This window comes from Halichondria panicea, chromosome 2 (assembly GCF_963675165.1).
Source record: "Halichondria panicea chromosome 2, odHalPani1.1, whole genome shotgun sequence".
Lineage (NCBI taxonomy): Eukaryota > Metazoa > Porifera > Demospongiae > Suberitida > Halichondriidae > Halichondria > Halichondria panicea.
In genome coordinates this window covers 6,422,709-6,450,403 of record NC_087378.1, presented here as the reverse complement: position 1 = coordinate 6,450,403, position 27,695 = coordinate 6,422,709, and the positions used below count along the sequence as shown (strand labels likewise).

At 39.6% G+C, this 27,695-nt stretch overlaps 3 protein-coding genes across 5 annotated transcripts; 1 reads left to right on the top strand and 2 right to left on the bottom strand.

Annotated features, from left to right (window-relative positions):
* The first annotated feature begins 589 nt into the window (after positions 1 to 589).
* Positions 590 to 7,618, top strand: LOC135331054 (palmitoyltransferase ZDHHC16-like). The gene is made up of 10 exons (XM_064526081.1): positions 590 to 876; positions 1,902 to 2,096; positions 2,452 to 2,512; positions 2,683 to 2,731; positions 2,827 to 2,855; positions 3,141 to 3,274; positions 3,330 to 3,365; positions 6,724 to 6,933; positions 7,079 to 7,149; positions 7,391 to 7,618. The coding sequence occupies exons 1-10, from the start codon at positions 697 to 699 to the stop codon at positions 7,506 to 7,508; spliced, it is 1,083 nt and encodes a 360-aa protein (XP_064382151.1). The 5' UTR covers positions 590 to 696; the 3' UTR covers positions 7,509 to 7,618.
* LOC135331053 (uncharacterized) lies at positions 7,547 to 14,268 on the bottom strand. Its single transcript, XM_064526080.1, has 24 exons — positions 14,166 to 14,268; positions 13,841 to 14,058; positions 12,730 to 12,828; positions 12,362 to 12,443; positions 12,056 to 12,305; positions 11,881 to 11,981; positions 11,774 to 11,830; positions 11,682 to 11,719; positions 11,573 to 11,608; positions 11,378 to 11,518; positions 11,143 to 11,328; positions 10,917 to 11,086; positions 10,705 to 10,866; positions 10,550 to 10,656; positions 10,346 to 10,488; positions 10,190 to 10,286; positions 9,394 to 10,022; positions 9,029 to 9,196; positions 8,731 to 8,968; positions 8,169 to 8,576; positions 7,995 to 8,047; positions 7,874 to 7,937; positions 7,746 to 7,810; positions 7,547 to 7,689 (listed from the first exon to the last, which is right to left on the bottom strand). The coding sequence occupies exons 2-24, from the start codon at positions 14,027 to 14,029 to the stop codon at positions 7,645 to 7,647; spliced, it is 3,528 nt and encodes a 1,175-aa protein (XP_064382150.1). The 5' UTR covers positions 14,030 to 14,058; positions 14,166 to 14,268; the 3' UTR covers positions 7,547 to 7,644.
* Positions 14,269 to 14,996: 728 nt separating this feature from the next.
* LOC135331414 (ras GTPase-activating protein 4-like) lies at positions 14,997 to 24,410 on the bottom strand. 3 transcript variants are annotated; one of them, XM_064526558.1, is made up of 15 exons: positions 23,978 to 24,396; positions 20,866 to 21,081; positions 20,685 to 20,798; positions 20,554 to 20,635; positions 20,309 to 20,492; positions 20,148 to 20,230; positions 20,018 to 20,041; positions 19,838 to 19,938; positions 19,733 to 19,777; positions 18,404 to 18,713; positions 18,164 to 18,266; positions 16,215 to 16,365; positions 15,812 to 16,034; positions 15,327 to 15,674; positions 15,003 to 15,255 (listed from the first exon to the last, which is right to left on the bottom strand). In XM_064526558.1, exons 3-10 carry the CDS (start codon positions 20,778 to 20,780, stop codon positions 18,669 to 18,671), a joined length of 660 nt encoding a protein of 219 aa, XP_064382628.1. In that variant the 5' UTR covers positions 20,781 to 20,798; positions 20,866 to 21,081; positions 23,978 to 24,396; the 3' UTR covers positions 15,003 to 15,255; positions 15,327 to 15,674; positions 15,812 to 16,034; positions 16,215 to 16,365; positions 18,164 to 18,266; positions 18,404 to 18,668. The 3 variants fall into 3 exon arrangements, 1 of the variants encoding a protein (XP_064382628.1); XR_010393003.1 differs by having other exon boundaries at positions 14,997 to 15,255; positions 18,404 to 19,938; positions 23,978 to 24,075; positions 24,175 to 24,410; XR_010393004.1 differs by having other exon boundaries at positions 14,997 to 15,255; positions 18,404 to 19,938; positions 23,978 to 24,075; positions 24,235 to 24,410.
* Between the last annotated feature and the right edge of the window lie 3,285 nt (positions 24,411 to 27,695).

The window sequence follows — 27,695 nt, the reverse complement described above, 5'->3', positions numbered from 1 at the left end:
TCGAGGCTAACCACTGACAGTATGGGCTAATCCCCTAGATGACATCATAGTCATGCAACACATGCTAAGACACTACACATTGTGGCTTGTATGGCGGCTACAAAGCAACCCCACCTCTGCTTACCATAATCCCATTCAGAAGCAACAAATGGGCCAATCCTCAGTGTGACCGAACAGCCCAGCTTTCTCTGCCAGCTCAACAAAGTGGAGGAAATTCTTGAAATCATAATTGCCTCTCACTGGCTCGTGCAAATTCCAGAAAATATAAGTCTGAACCATTTTCAATCCATTCTCATTGAAGACTGTCTCCCACTCGTCCTGCATAATTCTAGGGTAGTGTACAGCTCCGGCCTGAGAGAAGGAAGGTCCTCTTGCTATCCAGAATAAAGCTCCTGTTGTCATACTTTACTGAGTCCCCTATTTTGGGCATGTCATGGTAGTACATCAGTTGCCTGTATAGCCGGTAAGCAGGAGAGCAGAATAAATTTGCTTGATTTGTGTTGTTAGTCAAAAGGGCAAGCAGCCCCACCCCTTAGATTCTACACTTCAACACCCACTCTCATTAATTTCTATTTCTAAATGCAACGATCATTAGACTATGGCTACTCGTACTCTTCTCTAGCTTTCACTGCACTCTCTCGCTCACTGCACTCTCTCTAGCTCTCTCCCTTAGCTAGTAAGCTACCTTTGAAAGAGATGGGGATGCTGTCAGGAATTTCCCGATGCTGTAGGAGGATTTACAATCCATTCAGAGCATTCTGTCTACCTGTCCTATCACTAACAAGAAGTCCTGGTGGGCGTCATATGGACTGGTGCTCTGCATTCTTCTCTCCTGTGCTAGAGAAATGCGAGAGAGGAGTGTACTTCGTAGGAGTGGTGAGTTGCCTAAAAATCCAGCCAAGTGTGGGTGTGTGTGTGTGTGTACATGTGGGTAGGCCTATGTGTTCCTAGCTAGCTGTGCGCTATGTCTGAATGTTGTGTATAAAAGTAGATTCACAGTGTACGTCTGGACAGGGTGTCTCTCTCTCTCTCTCGTATCGAATGAAGGCTCTAAACGGAATGAAGGCTCTAAACAGCTAGCTACAATGCAGACCGTAATCTACAACTAGTAAACTATGTACAGCTCTGGTTTTGAGGTCTGACTGCAAGCCATTAGATAATGGCAGTCTCTTGAAAAAGTGCAGTATCTGAATGATTAATACCTTTTTTTTTCATGTCTCCTAGGAGCCTGCCTTGCTAAGTCGCGTGACAGCAGACGAGTGGTAGTTGCACTCTTATGTCATGGCTAAACTAAAGAAAAAAGCAATAATCGTTTGGATTTTGATGGCAATACTGCACCTCTTCAAGATGCCACCATTATATTATCGGCTTGCAGTCAGACCTCAAAACCAGAATTGTACGTACTTTACTAGTAGTATGTTACGATCATGCATTGTAGCTAGCTGTTTACAGCCTTCTGTTGATACGAGAGAGAGAGAGAGAGTTCCAAGAATTGTGGCTATGTTCGAATTCCAATAGTTGAATGTTTGGCCTTGTCACTCCACCGAGAAAGCTTTTTGTTGGCCGTGAGCTCGGACTTGAATAGAGCGTCATACCTAAGTACTATCAGCTTAGTGCTCTGAGCCGCTTTTCTCGAGCATGTGTTCGGTAATCGGTGGTTTACTCTACATGTATATGCAAAGGCAGCCCCAAAACTCACCAGCACCTGTAATTAACCAAAAAAAATTTCCAGAGTGACATGTCCCTGGGTTCCCCTAGCCGACGACACACTCTGTGTGCCTTATTTCCCCCCTCTACTTCAAAATCCGGTATGACACCCTGCCTAGCTTTAAATAGTTGTATGTACGCCATGTTTCTGACATTTGAATTCAGGATAACCCTTCACACTTATATACACACAGTTTTGCTTCATCCTGGTACTGTGCGGTATCTCCATGGTTGTCGGAACCTACTACATCTGTGTCGTCCCCTTCCTCTACGCTACACAACACCCTCTCATGTTCACACTCTATGTGATCTACGGTCACTATATCCTGGTTATGATCTGCTTCAATTACTTCAGTGGTGTGTGCACAAGTCCCGGTAAAGCCCCGAGGGTGAGTAGGCTTCCACTTTAACCCTTTGCTTGGATTTGGAAACTACCCCCAATTTGCTTTCTAATGGGTGTTTTCTCCATTTACTTGACATATTTTCGCGGGTATTAATTTCTGCTATTTCTGCGAATCAGATAATTGGAAAATGCAATGAATCTCATTTAAGCTTACGAGTAAATTAGAAACGCTATGAAAAACATTAATTTCACAACTTTAGCAGAATTTAATATCCACAAAATGAGCTAAACAGTGAAATCGCAAACACTACCTGTGAAAATATTTCTAGGGAGATATACATTGGTAGCATCATGTGATGTGAAAGCAGTTCCTAATCAGTTACTTCTCTTTTTCCGAACAGCCTGTGAACTTTGATCCCAACAAGGATGAAGTGAAGAAAGGGTGGAGGATTTGTCGCACGTGTGAGTTCTGTTAGTTGAGTGTGTAGTAGTTTCAGGTACAGTACTAACAATATCTATTTGAAGCATTCCATAGCAATTAGAGAAGTTTATCCTCTTGTGTTAATATCATGAATCATTGAATATTTCATATTTAATTGTATGTCCTTTCACATTTTCCTTTCCTCCAACAGGTAAGGCTCCCAAACCGCCTCGTGCCCACCACTGTAGGATATGCAATGCGTAAGTGGATCTACTGAGTAGTAAATTCATAGCCTTAATTTCTTCATATAACTTATGTCTAAGATGATTGCATCACGCTTTTCTATCCTCTACAGTTGTGTCCTTAAAATGGATCATCATTGTCGTATCCTACCATTCACTAGTAGTATAGATTGCATTTTGTCTTTAGTTTCATCATCTTCGTAAACCATTACACCTACATGTAAGCATCTTTTGTAGGCACTCACTCACTGATCAGTGAGTGCTTAGCAGCAATTCAAAAAACTGAAATGCTGCTGTAAGCCTGACCCATTAGTCAAGAGACACCTCACTATGTTTTTGCATTGTATGCGTGTACAGAAACGTAGATTACCACCACAGTGGTATGGTGCTTTTGTGTAATATGATCTCCTTGACCGTGTCTGCTCAGCGTGGATGTTCAACTGCATAGGTCACTACAACCATCGCTACTTCATGATGTTCATCGTCTCCATGTGGCTAGGGACCCTGTTTGTCGTCAACAGCGGGTGGTCACGCATCTACGTTCTTCTTGACATCAGATCGGTGAGTGTAGTCTGAAATGATTCATTGTTAAACCATAGTGATCTTGCATCTGCAGGAGTTCATACAGAGCATTGTGGACACCTTGGGCATGGTACGTGTTTGCACTGTTGTAATCCTCCAGACATAGAGTACTTATTAGATATTCTTGATGTTACCAATACAACACTTGACCTAACCTATCTAATTTCATATTCTCAAGGCTACATTACACACCTGGATTTTTATCATTTCATGGGCTGTAGGCATTGTCTCAGCATGCAAATGATTACGTTGTACTCTTCTAATGACATGTAACCTTAAGTATAGGATAGACTACACCTAAGAGTAGAATATGCGTCTATGTAACCTCCGCGGTTGCGGTTAGCCTGAGGCGCAAAGCCGAGGGAATCTAACCGTAACCAAGGCGGTTACTAAGACGCATATTCTACGAGTGGGTGTGGTCTATCTAACTTGGACTTCATTGCGCATGCGCGAGGCGTGGTTATAAAAAGCCAGGTTTGGTGTGTAGCAACAGAAATTGAATTTGTGCGAGCTGGACGAGCTGGAGCTGTGAGAGACACCAGTTGACAGAAAAAGGGCTTCAAAACAACGAAAAACTACAGTAAAACTTAGTAAAGCTTATGAAACGCTTCCTGAAGATACTGGAAAGAACAGACACATACAGGGTTTTGCAGAATTCTTGCAACAGGGCTAAACAGACACAGCAATGACTTCCATATATGGAAGTCAAGTCAACTGCTGACTTAAAATATTGTGTGTACATGTATGTATGCAGGGTGTCATACTGCTCATACAGGGGAGGGATATGATTATATCCCTCCTCTGGCTCCAATTCCCCCCCCCCTAAAATGTGCATTTAGGTACTCAGTTGTATTTGAGTGTCCATAGCGGTAGGGTATCGAAATAACTGTTGACCTTTTTTTTAATGTTCTGGTGATGTTTCAAAGTACCCTCTCTAATTCAAAATCCTGTATAACACCCTGGTATGTGTATAATTATTTGAATGGCTTGAATTGAAAGTTGTCCTGTGAGCCTAAAAGAGAGCATCACAAGATCAGGAGGACATCCTGACAAGATTTAAGGTGGTGGACGGTGTACCAGGTGGAAATGTCGTAAAGTTGGTGACAAGACAATTTGCTTCAACTGTGTGCAGAACTGTTGCTCTTTTCAATGACACCCTGATAAGCATTTCCATGGTGCACCACCCACCACCTTAATTAAATCTTGTGAATAAGCTGATGCTCTCTTAAGGCTTCAGGACATCTTTCAATTCAAAATACAGATACCTGCACATGTACAATAATAAAAGTAATAAAAAATCAGCAGTTGACTTCCATATATGGAAGTCATTGCTGTGTCTGCTTAGCCCTGTTACAAGAACTCTGCAAAATCCTGTACCTAAAATATTATAGTCAGCAGTTGACTTCCATATATGGAAGTCTTTGCAGTGTCTGTTTAGCCCTGTTGCAAGGATTTTGCAAAACCCTGTAAAAAGAACATAGAACTATGCTAGAACTGACTCTGCAACACTACAAGAAGAAGAATGAAGCACTGTGGTGGAGTGGAGGGGGTATAGAGCAGACTGGACCGGCATGGAACCTTATGGCGCTCCATTTGTTTCATTATTCAATAGTGAAAAATATTGTCAATGCCGACATATGTTGACAATGATGTAATGTGATTGTCAATACTTGGGTTACCTATTGTCAATGATATCCGATTCATTGTCAATAACTATCGTCATGTTTGTCAATAATTGGGTGCCTATTGTCAATTATTATCCGATTCATTGTCAATAAACTATCGTGATGTTGTCAATAATTGGGTTGCCTGTTGTCAATGATTATCTGATTCATTGTCAATAATATCGTCATGTTTGTCAATAATTGTTGGAATTATTGTCAATAATAATTACAGTTGAGCCTCGGTTATCCGAACACCTTTGTCCCCGGGCCCATTCGGGTAAGTGAAATATTCGGATAATCAAACCCTTCTTTTTGCCAGCCACGTGGGCAATTTCCTACTGCGCATGCTCAGATTGCACTATGCTCTAGCATTCGGATAATCGAGGATTCGGATAACCGGGATTCGGATAACCGAGGCTCAACTGTATCATCATTATTGTCAATGATTGCTCAATTTTATTGTCAATAATTATCATCATTTATTGTCAATGATTGTTCAAAGTATTGCCAATAATTATTCACCCGTTTTTATTCGATGTCCCTGCTCCATTCCGGAATGGGTCACCATATTTTACTGCGCATGCGCATGAACTTTAAAGACTTACCGCAATTAACTCACGACCTCCCCAGAACACGTACTGCAGGAAGCTTTAGCAAGGGTCTTGAAGTCGAATGGCAGCCAACGAGCAGGAAGCTCAGGTAAAATAACTCTGATATATATAAATTAAATTATACTACACTAGGCCAGCTAGCTATGTACATAGTAAGCTTCCTGCTCGTTGGCTGCCATTCGACTTCAAGACCCTTGCTAAAGCTTCCTGCAGTACGTGTTCTGGGGAGGTCGTGAGTTAATTGCAGTAAGTCTTTAATCTCTGGTCTTTTTGTGTACGTGTACAGTGAGTCAACTCCTGCCACGTGGCTCTTGGTAGTTCATGCGCATGCGCAGTAAAATATGGTGACCCATTCCGGAATGGAGCAGGGACATCGAATAAAAACGGGTGAATAATTATTGGCAATACTTTGAACAATCATTGACAATAATGATGATAATTATTGACAATAATTCCAACAATTATTGACAAACATGACGATATTATTGACAATGAATCAGATAATCATTGACAACAGGCAACCCAATTATTGACAACATCACGATAGTTTATTGACAATAGGCACCCAATTATTGACAAACATGACGATAGTTATTGACAATGAATCGGATAATCATTGACAATAGGTAACACAATTATTGACAATCACATTACATCATTGTCAACATATTTCGCCATTGACAATATTATTCACTATTGAATAATGAAACAAATGGAGCGCCATAGAACCTCAATAGAAAGTGTCAAGCGACTACTAAAGTGTTTTTGATGCTTCCTGGCCCCCCTGCCCATGCCCAACTGGAAAAAGCAATACAAAGCAACAGTGGACATGGAAAGAATGGATATTGACTGAAAAAACTATTGCATTCTGTGTTTTTTATAATGTTTTTGTCATCTTCTTGTCACTTTCACTAAAAATTTCATTCCAACTTTTGAGAACTTCCTGCAAATTATTTGTCACTTCCTGTAGAATATACGTCCATTTCCTGTAGAATATGTGTCCACTTCCTGTAGAATATGCGCCCATTTCCTGTAGAATAACTACCTATGCTTCCATGTAATCTACTGTTTTTAGCCAATCAGATCAATTACAGATGATGTAATGTAGTCTAATTATGAATTAACGCAGTATTTAATCCCACCCCTCATACAGCGTTCCAGTGTCATATTGGCATCAGAGTACCCTCGCGGCACCTCTGGAGAAGCCACAATGCTGTGTTTACAGTGGTTTGTGTGTCTGGGGGTTATAGTTGCACTCTCCATTCTGGGGGGCTGGAACATGTTCCTCATATCCATAGGGGTCAATACGATAGAGTTCTATACCAATAAGAGGGATGCCAGGGAAATGAAGAAGGAAGGAAGGGTATGCTCAGTGTTCCACGAACACATCACTATATTTTTGCATGTGTACATGTCAATTAACTAGCAGTTGAGACATGAAAGTATCACAATTTACTTTCCAATGTGGGTAACCATGCTGTGCACACACACACACACATTGTTTTCAGGTGTTTGTGAACCCTTACTATTACGGCGTTGTCACTAACTGGGTCGTGTTCCTTGGATTGCTGGAAGGAAGGTGATTTATCATTGTGTTCAGATGTAGCATGTTTTAGGGCTTCTGTTGAATCTTTTGCTTGTGCATGCATTGCCCCTGTTGTGTGTGTACACTGTAAAATATACTCCAGGGGATTCCTACCCTGTTAGGTGCTCTATTTACGTGCATTGTATAGTTTCACACTACTATGTACATTTGTAGCCTCCTGGCTCTTTGCACTTTCATGCTATTATATACACCCTCCCCCTACATATACACACAGATCATTCTTTCGTCACATTCTCCTCCCCTCATGGCACAAGCCCACTAGCGACGGTATGGATTGGAGCAAAGACGCTGTTTTTAGATACAAAGACAAAATGAGAACTATTCCAGTATAGCCATTATTTTCCATATTTTTTTGTATCGATTGATTTTTTGTGTTTGTGTGAATTATTATAGCAATAAAAAAAACTTTTACATCAATAAAAAAATAATTATGTGCAGTTAAGGCTACATAAACATCTCAGTTCAAAATTATAATATGGGGTTTGCAATTGGTGGTTCCTTAAAGGGTAAAATCTGTAAATGTCAGGTACGGCATCATTTAACACAAAACATGTACAGTTGTAACTTACAAATGAGGAGTGATTATCATTGGGCGTAGACTGTGAATATTCTGTAGGGAAGGTGCTTCGCGGCACTTAAATTGGGAATGGGTGGAAAATGCATTATTATCATTGTTATGACTTGATATTTCTCTTACTTGGTGGTGGTGTAAGGTTAGCTTCCTGTACGGGTGGACTATTATCCTCAGCAGTGAAGCTCAACTACAGATAATAAACACTTGATAAATGTAGCGTACTATCTGGGGCTAATTTGTGTACCACGGAAGCTGTACCAACAGATTCTCTTTTTGATCGGTTTACTCCAAGTCCATCTGTGGGTGTGTGAAATTCATAGCATATAATTTGTTGGTCTCCTAGCAGATAAAAAAAACTTGCAAATACTAGACTTAGACAACAACCATGCAAAACCGATTTTACATTATTCAATTATACCTTTTTGTAGTTCTAGCCTTGCCCTATTTAAGGCAGCTTGCACGGCTGTTATGTATTGTGGATGTTTAGTAGCAATTTCATTAGCATCAACTAGTATGTCGTAATTTGCCCAGAATTTTTCATCTGGAGTATCGCACTTTGTCCTTGATCTTGTGAGAAATGATCTGATCGTTTTCTTCGAATCATCGCTCAGGTATGGGCATTTTTTTGGTGAGGATTCAGTAAACAAAGCCGAAGCTAGTCTCTTGCAGTCTACAGTCTTAGCAATGTCGTCAAATTGATCTTGAAGGTCTAGATCTTCCACCGAGTCCGGCGTGATTTTGACAGATGTTGTTATTAATGGAGAAGCAGACTCGTGGGAGGTATAGGAAGAGGAGAGAGAAGACAGACGTCTTCCAGAAGATACGGCTACGAAAAAAGAACATACATGTATATATACAATAGATTAGGCATCACTGTGCTGCATGTGCACACTTGCATGGTTGTGTATAATTATTTTAAACCATCCTCAAAACAACTGGTACACCCAACTGCCTAATATAATTATACGTATAGAACTTACAATTACGTGGCGGCATCTGACGCAAGGTCAATTCCAGCATGAATTTGACGTTAGTGTCCTCACTTTGATACATCCGAACACCAGTGAAAGAAACCATAGTAGAGACTCCTTCTGTCACAAGGTCTTGGCCTGGTACAACGTGAAGGGGAATCTTGGGTGGATATTCTTTAGTTTGGCACAACTCTTCGATATTGCTTCGAATCTCATCATCCCAGAAGCACAGATTTTGCTCTGCAATCTATAATATACACAGCACACAGTCATGACATTTAACATGAAGGGGTTATGCTTCACAAACCTGACCACCATTTATCATTTGAAGAGCCCAACCACCAGGTAGGCTTAACCCGCTTTCCGAATGAAGTTGTATTTTTAACACCCTTTTCTGTGAGGCTCCCACATCTTCAAATGATACCGTCTTCATACTCTTTATATACAAGTCATCAGGGAATTGTTCTTCAAGTACCTAGAATAAAAGAATCACATTAATTTACATAAAGTTTGTGACTGTAAAAAGGTAGACAGTATACCATCTGACATTCGTAACTCTAAATGTAATAAATGGGAGTCAGTCTATGTACAACGGTAATCTGTTTACTGACTAGGCACATGCATGCAGCCAAAAGCTATGGAAGCTCAACCCCATATAGCAACTATAGTTACCTTGAGGCAAGTCTTGAGATGGTATGAGAGACAGTAGTAAACTCGACTCTCCTTCGAATAGTCTCGATGTTTGGGAACTATTTGTGCTAGCGAAAAAACTTTCTTGCTGTTGGTTTCCTCCTCTGAGATGTTTTCTTGAATACATATGTAGCAGCAGTGCTGTGTGTACAGTGTAGCTGCACCTTGTGGAATCTTGCTTTTCCGATCATACTGGCAAAGATGAACCATTTTCCCATCAGTTACCTTCTCAAATTTGTAAATTTTTCTGCTGTTATCAACTCGAAAATTGTCGTGTCGTGCTTTTGAAAAGGACAGTTTATTGCAATCTTCTTGCGTTTCACACGCTATGAAGTGAGGCAAAGTGACTTCTATTGGCTTGAGAAATACCGTGTTAGCTGGCTCAGGACATAGTAGGATAATGGGTGACACGGGTTGAGCTCCTTCATCAAAATCAAAGGGTCCATACGGACTGTGAGGTGCTACACCATGGTGGAGTGTAATCTTAGTGCCTTCTTTCACTGCCCCCTCTGGGATAAAAATGCTGTAACCATCCTCATCAACAGTCTGGCTTTTACTTGTCACTGTGACACTGTGTTTTATCAACTTTGGTTCTTCTGGTGGCCTCGAACCTAGCATGCATGTTTACAGTAAACGTAAGTGCATTCAAAGCAATAATAACAGATAAATGCTGCACATGCATACCCCAGTATTCATGGCTACCTCCCACCCCAAAGTTACCGCTAATCATGCGTTTACTATGCAATTATCATCCATTTAATAACAACACAAGTTGTACCTTTCCAAATTTGCACTGTCCCCTTGTCGAATGCAACAGCTGTCTTCATACCGTCCCTACTATATGAAAGTGATGTCACTGCTCCGCTACTTTGTGTCTAGTAACAATAAATACAACAGTAGTAGTTTAGTACTATTATAATAACAATAATTATACCTTTGAATCTTGAATAGTCATAGTACTCGGCATATGATTCAAGAACCTTGGGTGTCCAGTAAAAACTTTGACCTCCCCGGTGCTTAAGCCAACAGCAAGGTGGTGACGAACAGGGGAACAGGCAAGACTTTTGATAGAACTATCTAATGACACAAGTATATCACAGTTTTAATGATCAACAATGCAGGCAGAAATACTAGTCACCTTGCTTGAATGTGTGATTGAACACACTGTCAGCCAATCTGCTAGTGGCTTGATCATCACTTACATTAAAACACTGAATCCTTAGGTCACTACCCACAAACAAGTACCTATTGGAAAATGCTTTTGTTAATCAGATTAATTATTAGACAACTTACTCTCCGTCGTGTGTGAATGCAAGACACACACCAGATTCTTGACCAATCTCTGTCCTACCGTGGAAAACGAACCTATCCTTGAAACGGTAGATGTACACAAAGTCACTGTTGGAAGATGTGACACCAATGGCTAACCACGACCTCTTTGGGCTCACAGTTAAGCTGCAAAAGTATTCATAACATTATGGCAAACATAATTATTACCATAATACCTGAATATTTGATCATCATCCTCAGCGACTTTGAGAGTACAGTTTGGTTTTTCTGTGGCTTCCACATGTGAACCGTCTTCACGTTTGCTCCACATGCTCACATGGTGTCCTCCCTTACTAGCAGAGAAAAAGGACCGATCAGGACAGAAGGCCACTAGTTGAGGTGAGACCTTCCAAAAATAAAAGTAAATGAAATAGACACATACCATAACTTAAGTTGCAGTACCTCATTATGAACACTAAGTGATCCCAATATCTTCACTCCAGTGCTGTCGATGTTCCCCAAATAAATGGCTTCAGATCCGAAAGCAATGTGATTTCTCCAGATGCTAACTGAAACAGCAATTTCACCTTTCCCAGCAAAAATGGTTTGCTTTTGTGACCCGCCAGTATTAACAGTTGATGTAGATACCTACAATCGTAACCAAATTGACTACATGTTATATAGCAGATCAGCTTACCTTTCCAGTACTTGTAGCTTCAATCACAGAATCTACCCCTCTGTATAGTACAGTGGTGGCGTATGAGGAGTCTTCCTCTGGCTGTAGGGTCGTCTTGTGCGTGTAGACAAACGGAATTACTTTGTCAGTCAAAGAATGAGCCTGCATGTGTGTTATATGACTGAATAATGCATGATAAGAATAGTGAGTACTCACATGTGAAGGGTCTTCTTCCACGATAGTGGCTGATCCCTGCAAAAACACAATGTACATTGTATTATGCATGTTTGTGGTATATACACGTAAACACGCATGCATGGCTTACAAGTGCTTTATCCCATGCTTTCTTCTGTCGACTGGGAGCTGTAGGCACATGCACACGTCTATAGCATAATATATGAATTAGTGTCTTTATACCTGGTGATGATGAAGCGACTGTATTAAGTGTACTTGTACTGCCTCCCTTTCCACTGTCTATGCATGTAAACCACATACAATAAAAGTTCTCTGAGTTTGAAACGTACCAATACTCTGCCTGCTCTGATTCGAATTCCAGGTTTCCTCGGGACAAGTTGCAGGCTGTTCTTCCTCGTCGTCATCCTCAGAGTCACTGTCACTATATTGACTGTAAGGGTTGCAGCAAAATATTTTATATTGAGCATCTATATTCAAGAATGGCATACAATAATAATTTCTCACTTCTGAGGGGAAGTAGACAGGTAGGGCGAAGACAAAGGGACAGACATGCTCTGTAAACTATCTTCCCTAGAAGGAGATGTAATTCTTTTAACTGGCATTTTCTGGTCAACAGAAGGGGGATTGCTGTCCCAACATCCTTTAGCTTCTCTTCCCTCCTTGTTGCAACAACTCCATTGGTTTTTCCCAGTTTGACCATAAGCTCCCATATGACAGACCAGCAATGGTTGGTTCTTTCCCAGTCCAAAGGCAGCTGTATAATTAAGACATAACAACAATTATGTTTATACATAGAGTTATTTTTATTACCAATTCTGAAAGTTTCTATCCAAGCATCTCTATCTCTTTTAGAGCTTGCACTGAAGTACATCACTTCTTTCTCGTTTCCTATCTGTCAAAAAAGTTATCAATTTGCAATCGTGCATGACCGCATGCACACATAATTAAGTCATTCCTACAATGCAATTACCGTATAGAGGGTAATTTTCGTGGGGCAATATATTCATGATTTTCGTGGTTAAAGACGATATTTTACCCACGAATGAAACGACCTTGCTTACCAGTGCTAGCTCCAACCACAAAAATATTACCCACGAAATGTCTCAATATTGCTGAACCACGAATATTTTGTTCCCCGAAAATTACCCGCTATACGGTAGTTACATAGGATTAATCACCTGGAAACAGTGCGGTCTTCGAAAAGTCAAATCAGGTACAGTTTCCACTATTTTGATCTTGGAAGTATGATACGATCCGCTGGGTCTGTGGCCAAAATCCTGCAGAATCAGTATCAAATATGTTATGGTTGACTAGTAATTATCGTAATTACTAGGCAACCTGATTTGCAAAACGTCATTTGAACGTTAATGAAGACAGTCAAACTTGCCTTAGAATATGCAGTTGGACTCAAGTTACAGTGTCAGGTTACTGATATGAGAGCTATAGCTACTTCCCAAGCTGGGTTTTTCTGCTGGAAGTCATAACATTTGACCAGACCTGCCCACCAATATCAGCAGCTGCCGTTTTGCACTGCTGTCACGCCGTCAATGTTCAATAATACTACTTGTACTCCCTCTACCTCTGAGCTCGAGCCACATGTGCAGCCTTGACCAGAACAAGAATTTGACTGCCCTCATGAACATGTAATAAGTAGCTAGCTTAGTTAGGACTGCTAGGCCTAGCTATAGTTCCAGTACAAAACAAAGTCTATACACAGTCTGTACTGTATGTATTGCTGTTACTTTTACTTTTACAAATTTTCAATATGATTCAAATCTTGAAAACCATCTTCTTCTAAAATTATAGCGCCACTAATTACAGTGGCACGAATCAAGTAGAATAAGAATTCTAGTTTGGCGCTTAGCAATAGAACGTAGAGTACTAAAGTAGCTGTTTCCACGAGGCTATCATAGATCACTAGTTGTATGTATAGAGCCTCGATTAAAGGCCGTGTTATAGTAATTACCTATACACCAGCAAAAAATAATTCCAGAATTTACTTGGCGCTCAATTGGAGTAAAATAAAATTATTTTGTGAAAACTGGTGCTGTAATTATAAGACGGTAGTGCCTGTAGGAAGTAAAATATGAGCCATCATTATTCCCTGGAAGTAAAATATGCCTCATATTCACTGGAAATCACCTAGTGAACCAGTATGTTAAATAACTATGATAGCTTGCTATTTACAACTAGTATATGCTGCGGTTACTGAACCGGTGGCATTGGTTTCATTATTTGAAAAGTAATACATTAGTACCTCTTTAGTAGGATCTGATGCTATAGTTCTACCTTTTTGCTTTTGCTTTTGTAATATGACAACAGATTCAAATTGAGAACGCAGTATCTTGATTGAAATTTCAGTCCACTCAGATCATTAGTCTTTCGTCCTCTTTGTCGCTTGTGCAGAATGCCCTCTTTCAGCCCTTTAGTGGCGTATCTGGGGAAAGACTGAGAGCCTCTCGTTTTCTTAGTAGCCATGTCTTGAGAAATTGGGCAGCAAATTCAGACTGTATCACACATGCATGCATGCAGAGAGAGCTGGTAGTATAGTGCTAGTGGTATATGGTAGATCTAGATCTAGTTTATATAAAATATAGGACTTGTCTAAGCTTACCGTTCGCATAAGTCTTGTTGTACTATTCTTTGTGTCACGGCACCACACCATATCTGATACCCAACTTTAATTAGTACTAATGAATATAATTATTATCGTGCGGCTGCAATTAATTATGCCTCGAGACATAGCCGCAACAAGGCTTAAATTTGGGCCTCCATTTCAGGAAGAGCCGGGAAAGGTTGAAAGGGGCTGGAGTCGAGGCTACTTTTTTATACACACATACCTTACTGTTCAGTTTAGTAGTAGAAAAAAAGCAAATAATAGTTATTAGACTAATATGTAGGTCCATATAGGCTATAATTATTAGTTCGAAGTTCACTATAGGTTTAAGTCCACTTCTGTGCAGGGTCCTATATATATTGATGTTATACATTGCGTGCACGTATAACTATACAGAGTTCTATACTATATTCAGTATAATTATTTAATATAATTATTGCATAATTTTACCACTTTAATATAACTGTATAATAACTGTATAATTGATGCTTCTGTGTAGGCTTAGAATAAGAATAACTGATAGTGATTTCAGTCTGTGCCATAGCGGCTAGTGTCAGAGAGGTTGTCCTCTAGTAGAAGGGTCCGTTATGGGAGGTTCCACTGTATAGTGCATAGCCCATGATTACTCGATTTGGCATTATTAATTAAATGCATGCATGAATGTATATATATATATATAATTATAGTCTATAATTATGATTATACTGCATGTAGCAGCATCCCCTTAGCAGATTCTGCTCTTTTTGCCGTGACAGATCACTTGGCATTCCTTACATTCTCTCCCTTCTCATCACATGCAACACGATAATGATGCAACTATAGAATAATTATATGACACTGTATAAAAATGTGCTCGCATGAGATGCTAAAAAATGAAACGTAAACTTGCACAATACATTTATAAGTACTCTAGCTCACTATTAGACTACCTATAGCTGAAACGTTACTGAGCTGAGTTATGACTAAGTTGAATCACTTGAATCACTTGAATGAATGCTTGCATATTTATAGTATCTTTATTTAAAGTAAGGTGATTTAGATAGCGTTGAAACAGACAGTGATTGTCTTGTCAATGTTCCAGATTTGTCTACACGCAGTATATATAGGATGCATAACATCATGTAGAGAAATCGTGCAGAAATCACTAATGGCACATACCTTTTCTGGATTTTGATAGTTCTAATGCTTTCTTTATCACTTCTGTGTAGTGAAGATCTATAGTATCTGCTATATCGAGAGCTTCTGTGAGAATCGCATAGTTAGCACGAAAGTTTTCATCTTCACTCAATGAAATACAACACCCATTTGGTTTTGCAATTGAAACAAATGATTTAATTTTCTTTCTAGTTGTGCTGTCCTGGGCCAAGTATGGGCATTTTTGAATAGACGATTCTGAATACAAAGCTAAAGCCAGTCGTTCACAGCTGATACTATTTGCATTTTCATAAAGTTTATCTTGTAACTCGTCTTTCAAAATCTCATATTCATCAAGTCCGAGAGAAGCAACTAAAATGTGTATAATTATGCAGGCATGTATATATGAATTAATCGTCCTGGCAACAATCTGCAGGTTACAGTACAATGGGTGCATGGTGATGATCATGCTATACAACCAGGTCATTAAAAACTGAATGGAAGCTCACGTGCTGGTTGAGGCTTGGTCAATTCAAGGTTGAAATCCCTGCTAACGCTTTCTACTCTTCCACAGATTCCGGAGAACGAGATTGTGGTAAACACCCCTCCTCTCACAAACTCCCCACAAGTAACACGAACAGGAATTCTGGGTGGATAAACCCCTATTCTGCAGAGCTCTTTAATATCTCTCTTAATAGGATCGCCCCAGAAACAAAGTTCTCCTTCTGTAATCTGTAAGTGATAGCTATAGCAAAAGCCAGTCCATAAAATCAAGGTTTGGGGCTATAGTGTTGCATGGGCAAAGCTCAACCTTGGACGCTCACCTACGTGAGCGTCTAGGGTTGAGTTCCGCCTATATAACTAGGTTTGAGGCATAAAATGTGTACTTCCGGCTAATTGTATTTGTCTAACCTGGTTCCTTGTGTTTGCTTAACTGAAGACCCCAATTTCCAGGTAAGTTTGCAGTACTGAATTGTATCCTCAACACATTTTGATGCCCTTCGAATAGCACAGCCTTCCTACGTTTGATGTAGTTCTTGTTTGGGAACTGCTCATAAACTGTCTGTGAAAAAAGTATTATGCTATATAAATCATTAAAAAGCTGCTACATGTATATATACATATTTCTAAGCTGTCCATAATTATACATAATTTACATGTGCACCCTGTATCAGTCATTATTTAAAACTTGCTGCAACAAGTTCCAAATTACAAATATCTGGGTCTCACATTATCTGATGATCTCTCCTGGCACCCTCATATTACTACCATTTGTAACAAAACAAGAAAACTAATTGGTCTACTTTATCGAAGGTTCTCAACCAATGCATCTCCATCCACTCTCTTAAAACTATATAAAAGCTTTGTGAGGCCACATATGGAATATGCTTCAGAAGTATGGAGTCCCCACTATAAAAGTGATATAGAAAACCTGGAAAAAGTACAGAGATTTGCCATGAGAGTGTGTCTGGGTCAGTGGGATCTAAAGCAGGAAGAACTGCTGTCAGCATCTGGCCTTACAAGTCTGGAGACAAGAAGAGTAGTTGCAAAAATGTGCCACTTGTACAAAATTTTTCATGACATGATAGACTTTCCCAACCCACCGGTTGAAAGAAGAGAGATTGTCTACAATAGCCGCTCAGTTAATGGTCTCTCCCTGGTACCAATTAGATCTCGAACATCAATGTACCAATACTCATTCTTCCCACACGCTGTAACTTTATGGAATAAACTTGTTAGTAAGTACAATATAGAAGATATTGTTACTGTCAGTGTATTTAAATATTTTCTGTTTAGGATGCACTTTACATCTAGCTATACTAGCTAATTGTGTTATCCTATGCTATATATGCTGAATTATTATAAAAAAAAAAATAAAAAAAAAAAAACATGTACCTTGTTACAAGTCTCCAGTTGGTAGGAGAGGCAGTAGTAAACTTTGTAGTTGTACCCATTTCGATACCAGGGAACTATTATTTGATGAAGTGAGAAACAAGCGTTTCTATATAGTGTCATCTTCAAAGACTTCTTCTTGAATACAGAGGAAGCAACAGTGTTGTGTGTACAATGTTGCAGCATCATATCGTATTGTCTCCTCCTGTATGAACAACATTCCCATCTGTTACCGTCTCGAACTGGTAAATTTTGCAGCTGTTATCAACTCGAAAATTATCATGTCTTGCTTTTGAAAATGACAGTCTTTTATTGCAATCTTCTAGAGTTTCACACGCTATGAAGTGAGGCAAAGTGACTTCTATTGGCTTGAGAAATATCGTGTTAGCTGGTTCAGGACATAGTAGGATAATGGGTGACACTGGTTGAAGTCCTTCATCAAATTCAAAGGGTCCATACGGACTGTGGGGTGCTACACCATGGTGGAGTGTAATCTTAGTGTCTTCTTTCACTGCCCCCTATATCTAGCTCTGGAATTAATTGTTATGATGTAACCATCTTCATCTGAGTGAAACGTTTGACCCTTGTTGGTCACCATATACACTCTAGTTCCTGCATACCCTTGTGACCATAGTTAAATACTGTACATATGGTGCATTAGTAGAGGGCGTTTGCGTACCATGACTGCATGGTTCTTTTAGCGGCTTTGATCGTAGTATAAAATTATAGCTACATAAATTTCCTGTCAGATGTAGCATGCAAAAGTGAAACACATGCACCTCTACTGTATGAAAGCGACGTCACAGCGCCATTGCTCTACACACAATTGACACAACACATGTATAGTTTAACGAATGTATAACATACGAACTTATATATATATACCATGCAAAACTCATATCTTTGTCCCATTATACGATTATTGTATTTTATCCAACTCAACGGCATCATAACACTATATACTATACCTGCATGTCTAGCTGTCAGTACGTTATACAACTTGTCAAGCCACCCTTCTTTCGGTTCTTCTTTCTTTCTATATGATCATCACCTCTCATGTACATGCAGTGACTGTAAATTTGAGTAATATAATTATAGGCAGCATAATTAGAATATCCTGCAAGAATATAGTCCTATATAAGTATTATAATTATGCAGGTTTACACCTCTCTCCGACTCCCATGCATGCACATGCACACTGCACACACCTCCATCATGCATTTGTTGACATATTCTTGTCTCTCGTCGCTGTTTTTAAGGACAATATTTTTACGCTACAGTCTGTTCCAGTTTGATTTTGCTTCTTTTGTCGATCAGGTTGTGTGAACGAGTCAAATTATCGACTATATAATTGTAATAAAAGTGTGTAAATCAAATACAATGTGCATAATTATAAGGTTTTAAATGATCGTAATTATAGCTAGTATATATACGAAAAGTTTATTTGGGCTGAGTCATAAATTCTTCGAAACACTACTTTGAAGTCGAATCACTTGAATGAGAGTGCTTGCTTGCAGCCTGCATGATATCAGTATACAGAACCCTTTCAGTAACTTCATGCACATGTAAATAAGTTTTTTAAGAGCAATATAATATCATTAAAAATGTATATAAGTTTTTTAAGAGCAATAATATCATTAAAAACGTATACAGTAGAGAGACTGCATGTCCTTTACTTGTATAATTTTTTGTACACCTTATATCTTTTGTAGGAATGACATTTAATATAAGTCACTAAAAAGCAATGATTTGACAGTTTGGGTTGGGAGGTGGGAAACTCACCAAAAGGTCAACTTTCTGCCGGTCATAATTATACAGGACTGACCACAGTGCAATATGTCATAATCATATTGCCAACTATTCTTTTGATCTCAGAGGTCAAAAGGCAATAGTATGGTGGCCAATAGAAGTCACCCGCCTCCGCTTGCCACCCTCCTATGCCGCGCGCGATAAAGGGTCGCCACCTTCTCTACCCGCGAATGGTAAATGAATGTTGACTCCTTAACCCATCCGAAAATACCGCGAGCGGTAAAGAGCGACTTTATCCACGACCGGTAAATGAGTGGCCGCCTTCATGAACCGCCGCGGTTAAAAACCTTGCCGCCAGTGGTAAAAATCGCAAGATATCTCGAAGAGCGCACCTTGTGTTTGCAGCATCTGTGTGGAGAACTTTTAAATTATTACACATCCCAGAGGACCTTCACAAAGCATAGACTATGCACAGGGATTTCATTTGTAAGTCCTGGAGTACTATACCATGCATAGTACTCAGGGTCACAGTGATGAAATCCCCATGCGCTCTTATTAGAATATCATGGGTGTGCTCTTATTAGAAACACATACCTTTACCAGATACTTTTGGACCTCGCCGCGGGCGGTAACTCATTTACCGCTCGCAGCTAAATGGAGCGGTGACCCTTTGCCGCGGGCAGTAACTGATTTACCGCTCTCGATATTAGTTGGCGGCAAGCAGAGGCGGGTGACCCCTATCGGCCACCCGTACAATAGAGTGTTATAATAATTGGGGCTTAACTCACACGTATCGGTAGGTCCTCTTCAGTAATTATCATGATGGCTGAAGTCTGAGCAAAACTAATGTGATGTAATGACTGCATGCAAGTCCATGTACACAGGCAGCTTACTGGAAGTCCAGAATCCCTGGAATCCATTTGTAGACTAGTCGATACCCTCTTAGAAACTTGATCACCACTATCTGAGACTGCAGTGCCTTGGCGACTAATAGCTATAATTATATATACAATAAAAGGTGCACTTGTTTTGCATGGGTATATCTATATATAATTGATAACTCAACAGCATACCTGGTGATTGTCCATACCCACTTTCTATTGTGTGTAAATGCATGTAAGACAGTGTTAATGCATGCATGGTTGTCATTACAGTATAAAAAATATTCATCATATTTTGGTGGGAATCACCTCCCATATATACCTGCACTCTGAATTGAATAGTGTCGGTCAGTGGCGGCATCAAGTAGACCAGGCTTATAATCGATTCCTTTATTGAACTCGAGGCTGCATTTGTTGAAGATAAAATTAATGCATGCAAAAAGTGTAGTGGTCTTGTACGACACTGCTTAGCTGTTGCGTCACCTCTCTAGAGATACGGTATCTTCATCTTGAAGTTCCACATGGGCAGAACAAGCCGTGCTGCTCTCACACCCTTCAGCATTTCTGTCCTTCTGTTTGCAACAGCTCCAGCGGTTGTGCATAGTGTGTCCAAAAGCACCGTTGTGGTATGATGGCTCTCGTTTGTTCTCTCTCATTTCAAAAGCAGCTAAGTTATTAGAATATAATTATGATCTTTAATTCTGTATGTTATATAAATCAAATGCAACCTTTAATAAATGCATTGATCCAGAGTTGACAATGTTCCTCAGACCCAGCACAGAAGTACATGACCTCTTCCTTACTTCCGATCTGTTATGTATAATTATATACATGCATGCAGGTATCCCACATTTATCACCTGAAAGCAATGTGGTTTTCGAAAAGTTTCATAAGGCACTTTCTCCACTATTTTGATGTCTTCAACCAAATATGTATTGTTGGGCCTAAGACCCATCTCAATATGCTTGATTAACTTTGGGAGGAAGATGTTTTGCCAGTTAATCACAAAATATAGTATATAATTATATCAGCATAGTTACCTTTTTACTCTCATAGTACTCGAGTGAGTGGGGTGAGAGCACACAGTATCTCTTCTGAAACTTCAAACCCTTTAGATTAGTTGCCTTTTTGCCTCTTTGACGTTAATTTGTATAAGCGACCTTCTTTTATCACTGTTATAGCAAGCCTGGGAAAGGTATTAGCTGCACTGGTACCGGCACTCACAAGTCTAGACTTGCCGGGGAACATTGCCGTACCTGCAATGCCATGTGTTCATGGGGTAAAATAATTATGGGGATAATATGCATGCATGCATGCATATATGGGCCCGCGCGGGCACTGATTTCTATTTATGTGCTATTATATGTACTGTAGATCTATACTTCGGGTACTAGTTAATGCACGAGCATAAAACAGTGCATTAACTAGTTTGTAGTTTGCAGCTTCTTGCAGCTATACCAATTAATAGCTATCGCTCCAGTATAGATAGAGCTAACTACTAAATAGAATAGCAACCTTCTACGAACAGATTTTGCTATTCCTGATTCTGGAGAGACTGCAATGACCTTCAATGTACTGGTAAGCAAAACTAGCCTTTACTCTATAATAAAGCCTTTGTTTGCAAGATATATAGCATTGCTAGAAGCTTATAGAATCACTTAGCTGTACTCGTATTGCAATCATGGAGCGGTTGTATAGCTATTATAAAATTCTATGGCTGAATTATTTTGACCACCAACCGTGCTCTAACTACCAAAAATGCCAACCACAGAATAATAGAGCACGGTCTGTGGTTACTACAATTTTAGATCCTAGTATATGGCATTTGTTAGCATAGTTTTCCTTTGATCTTTGTACAAAAAACTAAAAATTTTTTTTATTGGACTGATTCACTTTTATAGCTTCTGTTGGACCTTTATTTAGCTTTAGCTTTGAACAGTATATACATGTAGTATATAGAGTGACGCATATACATACAGTTAGTTAAAGCCGGGTACATGCACACTGCACCATGCAAGTATTAAAGTATAGTTACAGTGCATGTAACACGACACATAATTTGTTGAGAACACAGAGAGAACAGAAAATCACATGATACATGATGTCAGTACACAATCATCAGATAACATAATAATGATTATTAGCAATGAAAGCTGATACGTCATTGTATAATACATTCATATATAGAGCACGAGCATTTTAATATTGTAGTCAATGAATTTGCTGCTGAATTATGTGTACTATAATTAAAATTACATGTATTACCAGGAATGATTCACTCGTATGAAATATCTTATACCCTTCACGACAATCATCTGATAACTATATACATGTAAGAATATTGATATAATTATGACCTTGAATAGATAGAATATGTACTGACAGGAGGAGTGCATGAATATTCATACACTCCTGGTATACTGACTAACACTAAATATACTATAATTATGTGTTATAATATAGCCATCAACTCCCTCTATACACTCAGGCAAATCAAGCCATGCATGAGGACTTGTGCATGTGCAGATAGCTTGGCTTGTCTTAAATGTGCTGACATGAATCATGAATAAATTTAGAGCAGTTCACATCAATCACATGAGAACATTATTGTAGACTATAAGTCTAATGCATGACTGCTTTGAGTTATTCACTGCATAGCAAGACTCTCAAAATTAGGGGGTGGGGTGCAGGAGAAAATTGCATGCATGGTTGTCTATATATGCTTGCTCTAGATGTATATAGCTATAGAGTCTAGAGACCAGATCTAATATAACAGTTTTTTTGACCTGCAATAATTATGTGCATTCATGGGTTAAAAATTAATGGTGCCTTTTTGACATTGGAATGTTGACATGATCACTGCACAACACATGGGTTTACTGGGACACTGTCACCTTTGCTTTAAGTAATTCCTTGGAATGTTGACATGATCACTGCACAACACATGGGTTTACTGGGACACTGTCACCTTTGCTTTAAGTAATTACTATTATTATTTGTATCACACTTTTAATACAATATAGCAGGTAACTTTTGGGGGGCAAAATATTCGTTTGAGCAATATTTAGTCATTTTGTGGATAATATTTTCGTGGTTGCTGCTTGCACTGCAGGTAAAAGTAGGCATGGTCACTTTATTCGTGGGTAAAATATTCGTGGTCAGATTTTCAACCACAAAAATTTAGTCTATATATACAGTAGCTATAGGCAAGTGTTTTATAATGTGTGCACAAGGATATAATGTAATAATACTCAAGAGGTTATATGTACGCAGCCAATGTACAAGCGTATAGCGAGTGTATATTATTCAACCGAGAGCATTATTGCATCACTGATCCGAGTGCACCGGATAGAACCTCCCCCGGAGCCTGGTTATAATGATACTATACATTGCATGTATGTGTAGAACTATAATTATAAGTGTCTCTTGTCTCATGTTGTGCAATATTAATTTTGTTACTAAAGAGTCGTGTTTAACGTCACCCTCACCCCCTAAACTTAAGCTAACCCTATTCTTTCTCCTCCACCCTTATAACCCTCCTACATATACCTAACCCGCCCTATATAAAAGCTAAACCTATAACCCACCCTATAACACTGACCCCAAAGCTAACCCTATCCCTAACCCCTAAACGTAACCCATCCCCAAACATCCTCACTATTATAAAGCTAACCCTATCCACTAACCCCAAACATAACCCCCTAAACCTAACCCCTACTCCAGTCCTGTGTTTTACCGTATAGAGGGTAATTTTCGTGGGGCAAAATATTCTTATCTTATTATTCATAACAACAACTAGAGCACTAAAGTGCAAACCCTCGGCGGGCTGGTGACATGATTAAGAAACCAGATATATATAATGCAGTGCATGTAGTGATGTATGACTGAGCTGTCTAGCATGCACAGCAACTCAGGAGCAATAAAACAGATGCTGAATTTATAGTTAAACCAGGGCCGGCGGAACCGGTCAGGTTGGTCAGGCCAAAACCTGACCACTTTTCTTGCGTTCACTTATTTATTTGGTAACGGTCGTTAATAATCGTTACTCAACGGTGCTGGTAATAGCTAGATACTGTAATAGAACTAGTAGTACCGCAGGACAGACTATCTAGTGTCAGATCTAGCTGCTAGCCAAAACAAAATGTCTCTCACCAAACTGTAATTGAGTTCCTTTCAGTGTCCTCACATTGGTGCCTCTCCAAACCGGTATCATTCACCGTCTCAGAAATTTTAGGTGCAACCTCATATACCTGTACCAATATTAATTTTTGTGATTGTCTCAATTAAAATGTCAATTTTAAAATTCATTAAATATTACTCAAAATGCACCAGAATGCACCAGCAAGCACCATTCAAAAAAATTTCCCGGGGGAGGACCCCCGGACCCCCCTTTATGAGTCCGGCCTGACCACTTCATATTTGCTTCCTCTGGCTCTGAGTTATATGCACTGTGGATCACAGCAAAGAAGCTTGGAGTCTCAGAGAATATGGCTCCTAGCAGTCTGCTACAGAGACAGCAAGCCAGACACAATTCTAGCTTTCTATTTTAGCGACCCTTTTCCATTGTTCCTGGTACGGGATCACTTCAGCTGTTAATACGTAGGGTGCCTCGAATAAAGGCCGTGTGTAGTATAGCTAGCTTTTATTGGACAACCAAGCTTTAACATCAAAATCTGCCAAATTTAAAACTACTAGATCTACCTTGTTGTGTTGAGGCGATCCATGGCATAAACACAGTGCTATCGCATCCAGGTGAGTAGACTCAGAATACACAGACAGACAGACAGACAGACAGACAGACAGACAGACAGACAGACAGACTGACTGACTGACTACTATAACCCGTGGTGCCGCGGCGCGCCTCGGGTTAATAATAGTGTTCCATTATGTCCATAATTTCCTAGAAGAAGTCAAATGGTAAACCACAAGTGTAGTGATTAAGTGAACTCTTCACTTAGACTGTATAATCTAGATTATTCTAGAACTTAACTGTAGCTGCTGCCTGAACTTTGACATTAGAGAACTATAGGTAGAACATTCTAGAGTATGTTTCCGTATATAAGTTCTTGAGTTTTGTGCAATGTAGGTTATGAGTGTTATGCTGTTTCTGTTGTCTACTGCTGTTATTAAGGTACAAGAACAAAGTGTGACTATAGTGTCAACTGCGATACCTGCGAACATAATTCACTACCTAGTATATTTGTTTTTTCATGGGAAGAGACTACTAGCTTGTTTGCTGGCTATACATGTTACTGTGAGCCTACTCTAGCTGGTCCCACTGCCTGGTATCCTACCGGTACTTTAACACTCCAGGCCTGCTCTGTTGTGCATGATCGTATTAACGGTTCGGGACTCTTGCAGGTGCCTTATTTGTATATAGCTGAGTCTGCTGTGATCCTATAGTCCTATAGTGCATGTGACTGTCTGACCATGCACCACTGCATAGCGTTCATTGGCAGTTGCTGCTATAGGTTTCCATGTTCATGTACGTATGCACTACTGATTTTTACAAAACTGCAACAATCTGGTTGTGAAACGTACAACTGCCGAGGGTTTGCACTTCAGAGTTGTTAGTGGTGAACCATCAGTGGATACATGCTACCTCCCTTGTGGGAGAAGAAAATAAACTTTAGAGGAATCTGAAAAGAATACCGTATAGCGTTTAATGTTCACTGTTTTCAAGGGTTAGCAATCCTCCACAAAAATTAAATCCTCGAAATAATTAACTAACGGAAGACACAACGTACGTCATTGACCAAATACATGTAGCGCAAAAATTATTCAACGAAGTGTTTTTAGAGGCACTTCCACATAAATTAAGTGCCTCGGATTTCGCACTATACGGTACAGCACACTCTATTACTACTACTGTATAGCAGGTAATTCTCGTGGGGTAAAAAAAGTCGCTATTTTCGTGAGCAACCATCCCTGGATGAAAAATTTCCCCAGGAAAACCTAAGTGCCGTTTACTGGAATGCGTGCAATACAGTGCATGCAATAAAGCAAACAAAATTTGTACTCAACAAAATAATCACTAAATTTAAACGAAGTTTTTATCCTATAAAATTACCAGCTATTATAGCTATACGGTATATCTGCATTGGAAATAGCTCCACATGTACATGTAATTATATTATTGTATTACATAATATAAATATGCTGTATTGCACAATGCGGCATATAGTCTGTCAACCAGCATTAAAATTGTCACAACATTACTTTCAAACTGTTTTATTACATTACAGGCTGTAAAGTTATAATAATAAATACCTGCATTGGCGCATGTGAGGAGTAGACTGATTCTGGAAGCTGGTCTAGAGGGACTGTATGGAATGGAAACATGTTAGCCATGCATTGACATGCAAATAGTATTTACTCACATGTATTGATCTGCCTCTCGGTACACAACGGGAGAAGGAGGAGTGGCTACGTACAATTTAAAGCTAAACATCAACATCACAACTCTTAGGAATACCTCGTTGCATGGGGAGGGGGAGATCGCCTTGGCTGCATGTGGGACGAGACGTTTTTCTTGTTGTGACGTATAGGAGGAGTCACTGTAGAATGGTGCTCAAACCATCATTGCACACGATACATAATTTATCGTAAATGTTCTAATTTATTGCACAGCAAAAAATGTCACGCAAAGTGTCCAGAATAATTAGTAGGGGCACATTCCACAGCCAGGTGGCTCATACTTCTGATGAATTGTTGTTACAGATGGTGATGGTGGGTTTGCTGTAGAAAGATTGGTTACTCATGCATGTAACTTGTTCGTTATAAAGCAAGACAAAAACATACTTATTGTCACTAAAGGGTGAATCTACTCCAGCACTGGAAGAGTGTGAAGCAGTCTTAGCACGTCTGAGTTCCTGATCATGAGGTCGTCCCTACAATTTCTTCACTGAAACCAATATTAAACCCTTTGTAGCCAAGGCCTTCCCGTTCATTAAAGCATGAGACAGTTAGTTCTCAAGTAAGGCACTGCAAAAAGGTTCTAAGTTTCTCAGTAATTAAGGCACTGCAAAAAGGTTCCAGTATAAGGCACTGCATGCATGGTATTAGTTGTATATATTGCCCAGCACAAGTGCAACATGCATGCCAAATATTGGGATTATGTTATCCAGTGCTATTTTATAGCATGTTGCAGGAGGGTGCCTGCTTGTTACACAATGACGTCAAACTGGTTTCTAATAATAGACATGTGTTTTGAGTAAATTTGCTGAATTCCACACTATAGTGTACATATAAAGGCAATTAAGGAGCCTATAAAACAGACCATTTGATTGGGCCATCAGTCAAAAAGCAGATTTCATCCACTGAATTTACACAGTCAGCTACATGGTTGATATGGTAGTGATGCAACATCAGTGGCAATAATTATACAGAGCCTTAATTGGATTGCTTTGATCTGCCCATTCCCTGGGCAACAAGTTTTATTAATTCCTGGTTACATACATGCACTGTATAAGAAGGCGAATCCAATTCTGGGGTGATGACATAAGAGAAGTATATTCACATGCATGCACCTTAGGCGACAACAATCGGTGCTGCCAGCCTCCTCAAACCAACACTCCCCAACACCCTTCAACACTCAATGGCTCCCATTAGTTGTGAATGTGGAAACAACTTCTCAGTTGAACATGTCAATTATCATGCCCCAAGGGATGATTCCCATCGTTACGTCACAACGAGATCAGAGACATAACGGCCAACCTCCAATTGGAATTCTGCAGTCCTCCTGGGAACCACAGCAAACATCACAGAAGGAGCCCGCCTAGACATAGCTGCAAATAGGCTATACATGGGGGGTGGCCGCTTTGATAGGTACATGTACATAATTTTATAGAGAGAGGTTGTTCTCTGGAGG

Excerpts from the sequence above, each read along its gene's own strand:
- LOC135331054 (XM_064526081.1), top strand. The coding sequence starts at position 697 with ATGGGGATGCTGTCAGGAATTTCCCGATGCTGTAGGAGGATTTACAAT. Across the intron at positions 2,732-2,826 it reads CACTGTAGGATATGCAATGC|TTGTGTCCTTAAAATGGATC; the intron begins GTAAGTGGATCT and ends TATCCTCTACAG. Across the intron at positions 2,856-3,140 it reads TAAAATGGATCATCATTGTC|CGTGGATGTTCAACTGCATA; the intron begins GTATCCTACCAT and ends GTGTCTGCTCAG.
- LOC135331053 (XM_064526080.1), bottom strand. The coding sequence starts at position 14,029 with ATGGCTACTAAGAAAACGAGAGGCTCTCAGTCTTTCCCCAGATACGCC. Across the intron at positions 11,831-11,880 it reads TCAGAGCAGGCAGAGTATTG|ACAGTGGAAAGGGAGGCAGT; the intron begins GTACGTTTCAAA and ends TTACATGCATAG. Across the intron at positions 7,811-7,873 it reads TAACCTTACACCACCACCAA|TGCCGCGAAGCACCTTCCCT; the intron begins GTAAGAGAAATA and ends TCCCAATTTAAG.
- LOC135331414 (XM_064526558.1), bottom strand. The coding sequence starts at position 20,780 with ATGGGTCTTAGGCCCAACAATACATATTTGGTTGAAGACATCAAAATA. Across the intron at positions 19,939-20,017 it reads TGGGTATGGACAATCACCAG|CTATTAGTCGCCAAGGCACT; the intron begins GTATGCTGTTGA and ends ATATAATTATAG. Across the intron at positions 18,714-19,732 it reads AAGAGGACCTACCGATACGT|GCTGCAAGCAAGCACTCTCA; the intron begins GTGAGTTAAGCC and ends GATATCATGCAG.